General features: G+C 33.7%; 1 protein-coding gene across 2 annotated transcripts in view; it reads left to right on the top strand.

Annotated features, from left to right (window-relative positions):
• The window catches only part of PDE3A (phosphodiesterase 3A), a 311065-nt gene that overhangs the window by 188303 nt on the left and 109985 nt on the right, over positions 1-12777 (top strand). For both annotated transcript variants that reach the window (XM_057702753.1, XM_057702752.1), the window contains exon 2: positions 4919-4969. In XM_057702753.1, coding sequence (XP_057558736.1) covers positions 4919-4969 — 51 coding nt within the window. The remainder of the gene's footprint in view (positions 1-4918; positions 4970-12777) is intronic.

Raw genomic sequence — 12777 nt, 5'->3', positions numbered from 1 at the left:
TAAATTTAAAAAAAGAAGCCATGTACTCTTTATCAACCAGAATATATGTGAATTTCCTATTTATTATTCATTTTTTAGTCTGTTTCAATCTCCCTCTTTCTCTCTGCTTTACATTTCTAGAACCTTTATATAACTGATCATAAAATCAGAAGCATTCCTCCTCCAAAAAGAGTATCATATCATGTTAATAAACTTTGTCTCTTTTCTCAGAATGGCCTAGGTATCATGCTGCTGTTCACTTATCTTGAAAATTTCACCCATATGAATTCAATTGAAAAAAAAAAATGATTCCGCAAATTCTACTTCTGTTTCTCATTGTCCATGACCCATTTCTGTCTTTCATCTAATCCCATGATATGTCAAATGACTAGTTTGGACATGTGCAACTTAACACTCATCCTACCCATTGATTCAAAGGATTTTGACTTTCTCACTGATATGACATCAACATCAGTTAGCACTTAATTCTATAATTTATCAACTTTTTATGCAAGCTCTCCTCTTTACTATTTATTATAACTGACAAATATTTTTTCATTTGTCCTAATCATTAGTTGAAAGAATGGGGCTAGGGAGGTACCTCTGTACTTCCTAAAGCATTGAGCCCTGTTGGTTTTGCTTTAACAGGAATACTTACCAGTGGCCAATGCTTCATTTTCATTTAAATAATCTGTAATATTAAATAAGTCAGGCAGTTTATCCTACTATGGATAGTTTTTTTTAAGGCTGCTGAAAACATGGTGCTTATTTTAGTCCTGGATTCATGATCTGAGGACAGTGCTCTTTTGACAGTAAAATAAATTCTGTGTGTAAGTAGGGTAAAAATTCATATGCTATCATGTACTAAAGAAGCTGATCCTCATTCACCCCACCATGTGTGCCAGGTATGCAGTAATCATGAGAAGTAGAGCCCTGACATCCTACCCAGCGGCACCCCTGCTCCTCTGCATTTAACAAACAAATGCGAGAAAATACTATAACAAACCCCATACACTCAACACTGAAGTAATGTTAAATTTCCGCTCAGATTTTTTAATGAAAAGTATCAATAGATTTTTAATGATAAAGCCCTTTATGACTTCCTCAAGTTCACAGGGAAAAAAATCTTTGCTAATTTCCTTTGTCTTTCTTTTTATTGAATAGAAAACATTCCAGGATCTTCCTCATCATTTCAGAGTTTTTTATTTTTTGGGTATTTCACATAGCATGTAGATTTCTGTAACTTTTATTACCTTGAAAAAAGTAGTAGCAGTATTATTTTAAAATACATTTTGAAATATTACCACATGGTTGGTCAATTCAGACTTTCAAATATATTATAATAAAGATATTAATATATAACGATACAATGGAATAGACTTCCTTTAGCCTAAACCTCTCTCATTAGGCTATTGTATACTGCGAAGAAATAACTCTCTCTGATACGTAATGCATTTGGCAAATTTACTATTTTAAAGTTTAAAATAAAAGGTCAGAGAGTGAAACTTTTGGAGATTTATAAGTTCTGGTTTGTAAATATCATATTCTCTTCTGTAGTAAGTGATGACCCAAATGAGTCTACGTTTTGGATGTTTTTGTTCTTTGACTAAAAATTGTCTTTAAGATAGTTAATGGTAGAGGGCAGTGGATCCCGTGTTTTTCTTGTTTTAATTCTGATCTTGGAGAAATGTTATATTCTTGACTTAGTATCTGTCATCATCAGATATTCCCCCTTAAATTCATATAGATGGATGACAATTCGTGTTTGTGATATATTTACCTCTTTTCATTGTGATACTCATGTGTGGTAGAATTTACTGAGTTACACTGTTAGTTTAAATTCACTAGCAAGAGGAGATAATAGTCATAGAGCCTTTTGAAAACTATTTTCCTGAGAAGATTTAGATAAAATAGAGGAGAAGGTAAGCCTTCTGCTTGAAAATCATTTTTTTTTATCAGTCTAGTATTCAAGTTTATTATCTCTTTATAGTTGCCAAAACAAGCATCTCTTGTCCCTATTATTAATGAAAGATATTCTCAAAGTCTCAATAATAAGGAAGATGATTGAAATGTGTCAAGAATTATTTTGATAGTTCTAGTGATAATTAAATATTCTTAATTTATTTCTGAATCAGATTATTTCATTGGTTGATTACTATTTGATCTAATTATAATTAACTTTAAATTAGTATTAATGAATATTTACTAGCAGATGTATTGCCAATAAATCTAGAAGTTAAAAAAATTAAAGCATTAAAGAAATATCAACTGTGTAAGCATTCAATTTTATGTGATGATTATCTGGGCAAATTTACCCAAAATTGTGTGCTAGCCAAAATATAATGAAATCATTGTAATACTTACAAGACTTGCAATAATCGACTATCTTACTAAAAATAAGTAATTTAAAATCACTTAGTTGTATTTTTCACTTATTATACCATAAGCATTTCTCATGTAATTTTTAAAAAGGCTCTGAAAGTCAAATTCTAATTGCTATATTCTTTTCTGTACTATAATTTATTGAGTAGTTCCGCTTTTCTTGGACAACACAGTAAGTAGTACATTGTAACTACTAGATTTTTATAATTTTATTTACTGGTCAAAGGGCATGAATTTTTAGTAGTATGTAATATGTATTAAAATTGACATACATGGTGTGTGTCTATATGTTTGTGTTTTATATATATGCATGTATATCTCAATATATACTTGGTATATACTAGCAATATAAGTGTATCCTCATCTCCCTAAATCCTCACCTAATATTCTACATAATCAGTTTGCTCAAAAATAGGCAACAGTAGTTTTTTGTTGTTGTTTCTACTGAACTTCTTCCACTTCCAACAAAATTAGTTGTTTCCCATAAACCTTCTTGACTTGATATTTATTGTGTAAATTGTCCTTATCCTTTTTTTCCAGTTATCTACTAGGGTTGTGTTTCTTTCAAATCTGTAGAGTTCTTAGTGTACTGAAGATATTTTTCTTTACCTACTATTTACTGCAGATATTTTGCCAGTGTGACATTTGTGCAGACATTTGAAGATTTCACATAGCCTCATCAATTGATCTGTTTTTTTTTTTAAATTTGAAAGATCTTTTTATATTCCAAGGTAGTTTAAGTATTTGGTTTTTTTTAATATGAATTTATTTATTATTTATTTATTGGCTGCATTGGGTCTTCGTTGCTGCACGTGGGCTTTTCTCTAGTTGTGACGAGTGGGGGCTATTGTTTGTGGTGGTGTGCAGGCTTCTCGTGGTTGCCTCTCTTGTTGCAGAGCACAGGCTTCAGGTGCATGGGCTTCAATAGTTGTGGCATGTGGGCTCAGTAGTTGTGGCTCGAGGGCTCTAGAGCACAGGCTCAGTAGTTGTGGCACATGGGCTTAGTTGTTCTGTGACATGAGGGATCCTCCCAGGCCAGGGATCGAACCCACATCCCCTGCGTTGTTAGGTGGATTCTCAACCACTGCGCTACCAGGGGAAGTCCCTAAGTATTTGTTTTGATTTCATTCTATTTTATACTTAACAGTTTGATCTTTTTAAAATTTAACTCTTTTCATCTATCTAGAATTTATGTATATTGTTAAGGTTCAGCTCTTAATTTTTTCTCTTTCTTTTTTTCATTTGTTGAGTAATTCATCAAATACCCAGTGATTTTTATATTTTCATTTTCAACTTTTGTTACCGCATGTACTTGAATTTATTTCAAAGCTGTCCACTGCATTTCATTCATTTATATTTTGAGTCTCAAATCCTTATCCTATAATTTGAGTTAAATTTTATAATATACTTTAATAACCATTAGGACATATTCATCTCTTCTAATATTTTGATTCTTGGAAGTTTATTCTCTCATAAAATTTAGTTCCTTGTTTTTTCAACTTAAAAAAATACGAATAGCTTTTGATTGAAATTGAGGTAAACCTGTAAATTTATTTGGGTAAAAATGAACACAGTAGTTTTATTGAATTCATTCTTCTTAACCAGAAGCATTGTATGTTCATCAGTAAAGTTTTACTATTTTTCTGCGTATAGTTAGCAAACATTTCTTGATAATGTTCAAAAGTATGTTACTTTTTTGTTGCTATTATGATTGGTTTCTTTGTTTTTTGTTATGTCCACTGAAGAGTCACTGCCGTTGTATAGAAAAGTTAATGTATGTAAATATGTTCTATAGTATGTCTTGCTAGCAAGCTAGCTTTTTAGTGGTAAGGAGTTCTTCCATTGATATATACAACTAGTGAGTGTACTGGACAGAGAAATGGAATTTTTTTCCTCTTGGTTGATAGCTCTCATTTTCTTAATACTCTTCAAGTTAAATGTTATTTTCAATAAATAAATATCATGCTTTGAAGCAAAGTAGCTCAGGACTATTACAACTATGGGAATAACTTGATAATATTTTGTAGTCTCTGTTTTTATGAAAATTTACATTTTGTGACTTTGGGGGCATATTTCAGATTAATAATTTTGCTCCTTAGAACTCTCATACTTTTGTGATATTATCAAAACAGAATTTAAAATGATTGAAATATTTTGGCCTTCTGGTTCTTATCATTCTTGACAGACTAAGCTAAACTAGTACATTTCTTCAGCATATTTTCTTAATAAACTAGAAGTTTAATGGTATGCAAATAATGCTTAACATGTTTTAACATCTATCTAGAATGTTCCTGACAAAAAACCATAAAGTTGTAGACTTACTTTGTCACACAGTGATATTAAAATATCTTCAAAACAATGAGTAGTTGAAATATTAGGTATCAAACCAGAAGTGTATTACTTTGGGTATATTAATTTATTCATGAGGGCTATTTAATACCCTGCAATTAAAATGTAGATTTCAAAAACCTAATTATTTTTTAAAAGAAAGAGTAAAATCGTTGTCATGCAAAATAGGTATCACTTAACGTACTGTCATTATTATATTATCTTACAGCTCATGGGGCACTCGGAATGGGAACACAAACGAGGGACAAGAGGATCCCAGGTAACTTTCTTTCCCTTTCCTTTTTTGCATTTTGTTTCTTAACACTTTGAGCCATGAGTTTTCTAAAACTCAGGAGATAATAATAAGGAGAGAGGGAGGAAGAGGCAAAAGAATCATGCCATTTGTTTTTATTTAAGTTAGCTGCAATTAAAGTCTGGTTTCAAATCCCAAGGGCAGATGCCAGTATATTCCTCTGAAGAGCTTTCTGGTATCCCAGATTGGCTGTGTTTATATGAATGTAGATTTTATATTCATCTTGTCTCTGCAGAATACATTTTGATCAGCAGCCCATTCTCTTCATTTTATTCACTTCCTTTGATAATTTTCCTATGTATTTGCTTCTTTTCTCTGTCTTCCTGGTTTTGGTTAAATATTTTGAAATATAATCAGAGTAAACCCTGAACTAATTACAGATTTTGTCTCTAAATGAACTGTCTTCATCTTAGGGAAATAGAAAGATGAAAGGACCTATTATTTTGGAAAAGAAACAAATTATAAACCTTTCTATATTACCAGACTGTTCTCATTGTCTTACTTTATGTCTCAGGCAAGGAGAAAAGCTTCCATGACGCATTTATGCTTTTTAATGACCTAATTAGACAATGTGGATTTGTTTTGCTTCCATAATTACTTTGCCTGACAGAATAAAGGTTGCGTTTTACACTAAGAAAATTCTCTCTCCTCCTAGGGCATTTTGTGAAAAATATAAAAATCATTTCTCTCTTAGCAGCCTGTGCTTACCTGACTGTAAACATACCAAATAAAAAATTAAATGAGTGGAGAATTTTTACCTTTGCTGCTCACATTTTTTATTTGTCACTAAAAAATACGGTTAAGAGAAGGAGAGTTGAATGTGCAATACTGTATATGAAAGATTATCTTAAAATGTGAGAGTCCCCCGAGTGTTTTACCAAGCTGACATGACCTGTGCTGTCATTAAGTTTGCATGGATAACACTTTAATTTAGGTCACTGGGAAAATATAACCAAGTCAGTCAGTTGTTTTTAGTGGAGATTTTAATAGCTGTGGTTTTATTTTTCTCCATTATCAATTTGATTAGTAGATAATATAAACCAGTCCAATTAAATTAGGATTATCCAAAAGAATTTATGCCTCACTTTCCCTCACTCTCACTTCCCCATCTCCATTTTCTCTGGCAACTCTCTCTCTGTACACATCTGATATTTTAAATCAGAATTTGCTGCAAGACTGACAATGAAATGAAGAAATTAATGCATGGTAGATGCTTTGTAGTTCTAGACCAATCAAAAGTAAAGATGAGCGCCAATAAGAAACTCCATGGCTTCTGATTATTGCCACCAAAGACATTTTGATACTCAGAACACGCCAAGCAACTTGATGAGGACGTGTCCCTTCAAAGTAATGTAGTGTTACTTTTTAAGTTTTGTTTAAAAAATATATAATATACTCCCCATATAACCCATTTGGATATACTTTATCTTCCAGTTTGGATTGGTCACTCTGTCATTATAAATTGAAATATAACATCATAAAGGCATAGCATTGTTTGTGTTAACTTTAAGCATTAAAAAACCCAGAATGAATATTTTTTCGAATTCCAGCTATTGCATATAGCTCGAAAACTTCAGAATTCTACATACATATTCAACATATTTTTTAAAATTTATTTTCTTTTATTTCTCTTTTGGCTGTGTTGGGACTTTGTTGCTGCGTGGGCTTTCTCTAGTTGTGGTGCGCTTCTCAATGTGGTGGCTTCTCTTGTTGCAGAGCCCAGGCTCTAGGCGTGCAGGCTTCAGTAGTTGTGGCTCGCGGGCTCTAGAGCGCAGGCTCAGTAGTTGTGGTGCACGGGCTTAGTTGCTTCGTGGCATGTTGGATCTTCCCGGACCAGAGATCGAACCCATGTTCCCTGAATTGGCAGGCGGATTCTTAACCACTGCGCCACCAGGGAAGTCCCTCAAAATATTTTCATAAATAAAATTTGATTGTATCTAGAAGCTTGAGATGATTCTGAAAAGCAAAGACACTAGAATGTTCTTGAGTGAATTACCCTTATCGGCATCAAGGTCTTTCTTGAACCTCTCAACTGGCTAAGGAAGCATTCCAAATGGGGTATATCTTGTCTCACCTTAACCCTCAACTCAGATAAAAATTGTCAATGCCAAAAGCAAAAACACACACCAAAAAATAAAAATGATAACAGTTACAATAGAATACTTTATTCTTTGGAAATTCCAGATTAACCAATTAAACACAAAGTAATACCTCTTATCTAATTCTACTCCCCCAGTGTGGGGGGGTGAAGACACTATTTATGTTTTAGATCATTGATTCTTTCTTATCTTGCTATTATTTCCTTGGACAATATGTCTAAAACCTTTTGGCCATTTGAAAGGAATTTCAGACAGGCAGCATTTGAACACAGATCTCTAAATATTTTACAAATACCACAAGGCCTCATTCAAATCCCATCTCAATTTAGTTTAATTAAAGGCAGGTTTTTAAGCACTTACTATGTGCACAGAGCTGTGGTGGGTCTCACTCTGAAGAAAAACTGAGTGACAAGTTTACTGCATTCCAAGAGCTTACAAGTATGGTTGGAAATAGAGCAATACCTGAGTAGGTAATTTGTATATAAGGCAGAGTGGTAGATGTAAAATTAAGTATATAAACAAAGTGTGATAAGAGTTTAGGTGGGACGGGATATTTATTTATGCCTGGTAGGACTGGGAAATTTTGTGGTACCTGAGGTGAGCTTTCACGGTTGGGTTGTAAGGCATCAGAAGTGCAAAGAGGGAAAGGGAAAATCTTGAGGAAGGCTGAACTGGCAAAGTGTGGGATTGTTTGGGTATGTAAATTTTCTTTATAACTGCTTTGTAAACACGTATGGGCTAGGGACTGTTGCAGGAACCGTCGTGAAGCAGTGATCCATGAGACGTCATTCTTCATGGATTAGCTATGAGGAGAAAGCAAGGAAGGTCAAGAGTTTGAAATCCTGTACTTTGTGCTATGCTAATGAAACGAAGTCAGAGAAAGAAAAATGCTGCATGTTTTCACTGGTATGTTGAATTAAAAAAAAAAAGCAAAAGAAATGAACAAATATAACAAAGTGGAAACAAATTCAAAGATACAGAAAACACATTCATGTTCTCCAGAGGGGAGGGTGGAAGAGAGAAGGAAGAAATAGGTGAAGGGGACTAAGAGGTCCCAAGTACCAGTTATAAAAACAAAAATAAGTCATAGGGTTCTAATGCACAGCAAAGAGAATGTAGTCAATAATACTATAAGAACTTTGTGTAGTGGATAGTTTGTAAAAATATCAAATCACTGTTTTACACCTGAAATGAATGTATTTTAGGTCAAATATACATCATTTTTTTAAAAGAAAAAAAAAGAAAGAATGAATGCCAGTAACACAGGCCAGCTCACAGGGAAGGGGATGAGTTTGGTGTTAGCAGTGTTCAGTGAGAAGTGAGGATGACAATTCCAAAAGGGAGTTTCAGACAAGTACTTGAGGTGCTGTTCTGGGGTTCTATAGCCAGATGAGAGCAGAAGATGTCAATTAGGGAATGCCTGGCAGACACACGATAATTGAACTACATCAGGCGATAGATCCCAGAAGAAGAATATTAAAAGAGAAAAGCAGAAGAAAGGCTGGTTCTTGAGGACTCAGTGTAAGGGCTGGAAGGGGCTCACTAGAATCCAGAGGAAGGAGAGTTAATGCAGAATCAAAAGTAGTGAGTATACTATCAAGTTACACTCCAAAGAGGGCTGAGACCACAAACAAAGGTTCAAGAAAACAAAAAAACATGGGATATGCCTCTGGATATTGTGCAGAGTGGAGCATTAGTGAGCTCTGAGAATGCACTTTTGGTCAAGAAGTGGTGGAAAGCAGAATACAGAAATTAAGAAGAGAATTAGCGTGAGATAGTGGAAAGGTCTTTTGGAGGAGTTTTATTTTAAAAGAAAAGTAGAGCTAAGAAAGAGGTGGTAAACAACAAGGTCCTACTGTATAGCACAGGGAGCTATATTCAGTATCCTGTGATAAACCATAATGGAAAAGAATATGAAAAAATTATGTATACATATGTGTAACTGAATCACTTTGCACAGCAGAAATTAACACAACATTGGAAATCAACTATACTTCTTTTAAAAAAAGAAAAAAAGAAAGAGGTGGCAGCAAAGTGAGGAAAATTTCTTCTTATGGTAAGGTGAGATGTAGATCTTAATAACTATCAATGGAAAAGAAAGAATCAATGCAGAGAAGAAAACATAGGGAAGGGAATGCAATTTCTCCCAATGTTGTCCTTTGGGCAGGTCCCTTTGACACCTGCCTATGTGTTTTTCTCACACTCCACCAGTCCCCACCCCAAACTCCACCATTCACCCTAGTTCAGAAAAACTGACCATGTTCTCAAATGAACTACTGGGTAGATCCACCAAAAAGCACAAACGAAGAAGTTTTGGAAGGAAAGTAGAGACATCTATACTAGAACAAGAGACAAGAAATAGGGACAGGTAGTACAAAAATGAAAGAACTATTTTGTGCCTAATGACTTCAGTTTTCTTGATAGAGAAAGGGTACAGAAACTGGGGAATATTATAGTGGAAAACCCTGAATGACAGCAAATATATGGAGTTCACTTGTTTTCGGTTTCTAAAAACAGGACTTACTTGATGTGTGAACATACCTGGTAGAAAGCAGTGAGTTGTCACAGATGTGAGTGGGTAGCCTGCAAGGCCAATTTTAACCTATTTTGCTTTAATGCAAAAAACACAGTATATATCAGGCACTGTTTTTAGCCTTCGAGGAGTGAAAAATGAATTAAACGACTTTGGCCTTCAGGAAAGAAGTATATAGTTTTATCTAAAGTCAGCCTTAGCTCAGGGAATAAAAATGAACAGCCCTTGTATTGAGAGCATTCGTCATTACCAGCATAGAGTTGAACTCCTCGTGGCTTTCCTCCTATGTGCTTACTAAATAAAAGATTTTCACAAATTTGATGTCATCTTCCAAAATTATATGTGCATTATCACAGATGCTAACGTGTACTTTTCATATCAAATACTTATATAGAAAAATACATATCTTCAAGTAAATTTCAACACTTAATTGCATGTGACTCTTCATACTCAGTAAGAATTTAATTAAAATTGATTTATTTACTCTCTTAGTAATTCTGTGACATAATTTGTCAGCTCACTTGCAGCTTTCAGGTTGATGTTTTCCTCTTTGTTTTTTTTTTTTTTTTTTTTTTTGAAAGTGTGTGCTCTCAAATAGTAGAGCATCCAAATTAGGGAAGATGCTAAATGACAAACTCCCAGCAGCAGGCAGAACTCTTTTGTCTGGCAGCATTCCCAGTAATACCAAATGAAGTCAGGGGATAAAATTCTCAGAAGGCAGTTAGGTTTTTTGCTTTTTCTTTGCTCTAAATTCTTGAAGATATGTTTTTCAGTGGGAAATTAAGAGAAATAATAGAAAATTGCTCTCCTTTGAAAAGCTTAAAAGTGGTAGGAGGGCATTGAAGGAGCCAATAATTTACTTATCACTTAGCTAAGGGTCTTTGCGGGAAAAGGTTAATTTGTGAATTTGTGAACTTCTTAACATTTTAATGTGCAAGGAACCAGCAGGCCCATATGTGTCAATAATTAGAGGCTAGCAAGTTCTTTAGTCATTTAGTATATTACTGACACACTAAACTGTTTATCAGTAGAGACTAGCAGGTTCTGTAGTCATTTAGTGTGTGTGTATGTGTGTACATTCACTAGCAGCCAAGCTATTGTGTCAAGCTATTATCAGTTGCACTTATGACCACTCATTGAAGAAACAACTTACGTGTGATCTATCTAGTCTTCTAATAGTTGAGGTATTTTTTTTAGACATTGAAATTCTGGTTTTGTATATTTCTAAGTGATTGGAGTGTTGTATGTACAATACAAGAAATTAACTGAATATTCTGGTGTGAAGAAAGGTAATAGATGGCACTAGGCTATTGGTTTGCTTAAAAATGAAATGCAAATGGTAATATAACACACTAAAACTTATGGGATGTAGCAAAAGTGGTTCATGGAAATAAATGCCTACCTCAAGAAACAAGAAAAGTCTCAAATAACCTAACTTTATCTCTCAAAGAACTAGAGAAAGAAGAAAAAAAGAAGAAAAAACAAAGTCCCAAGTTAGTAGAAGGAAGAAGATGAAAAAGACTATAGAGAAATAAATGAAATAGAGACTAAAAAAGCAATAGAAAACATCAATGAAACTAAGTTCTTTGAAAAGATAAAATTGACAAACCTTTAGCTAGGCTCACCAAGAAAAAAAGAGAAAGGACTCAAATTAATAAAGATCATAAATGAAAGAGGGGATGCTACATCCAACACCACAGAAATACAAAGGATCATAAGAGACTACTATGAATAATTATATGTCAACAAATCAGGCAACTTAGAACAAATGGATAAATTTCTAGAGACATATAACCTACCAAGACCGAATCATGGGGAAACAGAAAATCTGAACAGACCAATAATAAGAAAGGAGATTGAATGTATAATTAAAAACTTCCCAACAAAGAAAAGACCAGGACCAGAAGATTTCACTAGTGAATTCTACTAAACATTAGCACTAATTACCACCAATCCTCCTCAAACTCTTTTAAAAAATTTAAAAGGTGGAAACACTTCTGAACTCAATAAGGCCAGCATTACCTTGATACCAAAACAAGACAAGGACACTATAAGAAAAGGAAGTTACAAGTCAGTATCCCTGATGAACATAGGTGCAACAATCCTCAGCAAGACATTAGTAAATAGAATTCAACAGTACATCAAAATGATCATACACCATGATCAAGTGGGATTTATTCTAGAAAAGTGAGGATGGTTCAACATCTGCAAATCAATCAATGTGATATGCCACATTAACAAAGGATAAGAATTTTATGATCATCTCAATAAATGCAGAAAAAGAATTTAACAAAATCCAACGTCCATTTATGATAACTCTCAACAATATGGGTATAGAGGGAACATGCCTTAACATACTAAAGGCCATATGTGACAAGCTTGCAGCTGACATCATACTGTGTCAGCTTTTCTTCTAAGAACAGGAACATGACAAGGATGCCCACTCTCTCCACTTTTACTCAACATAGTATTGAAAGTCCTAGCCAGAACAATTAGGCAAGAAAAAGAAATAAAAGGGATCCAAATTGGAAAGTAGGAAGTAAAACTGTCACTATTTGCAGATGACATGATATCAGTTATAGAAAACCCTGAAGACCCCATCAAAAAACTGTTAGAGCTAATAAACAAATTCATTGAATTTGCAGAATATAAAATCAATACACAAAATTCTCTTGTATTTCTTTACACTAATAATGAAGTATCAGAAAGAGAAATAAAGAAAGCAATCCCATTTATAGTTGCAACAAAAAGAATAAAATACCTAAGAATACATTTAACCAAGGAGGTAAAAGCCCTGTATGTTAAAAATTATAAGATATTAATGGAAGAAATTGAAGAGGACACAAAGAAATGGAAAGATATTCTGTGCTTATGAATTGGAAGAATTAATATTGTTAAAACATCCATAATACCCAAAGGCAATCTACAGATTCAGTGCAATCCCTATCAAAATTCCACTGGTATTTTTCAGAAAATAGAACAAACAATCCTAAAATTTGTATGGAACTACAAAAAACTTCAAATAGCCAAGAAATCTTGAGATAGAAGAATAAAGCTTGAGACATTGCACTCTCTGATTTCAAACTCTGTTACAAAGATATAGTAATCAAAACACTATGATATTGGCATAAAAACAGACACCT

This window comes from Hippopotamus amphibius, chromosome 12 (assembly GCF_030028045.1).
Source record: "Hippopotamus amphibius kiboko isolate mHipAmp2 chromosome 12, mHipAmp2.hap2, whole genome shotgun sequence".
NCBI lineage: Eukaryota > Metazoa > Chordata > Mammalia > Artiodactyla > Hippopotamidae > Hippopotamus > Hippopotamus amphibius.
This window is presented reverse-complemented; position numbering and strand designations above follow the sequence as displayed.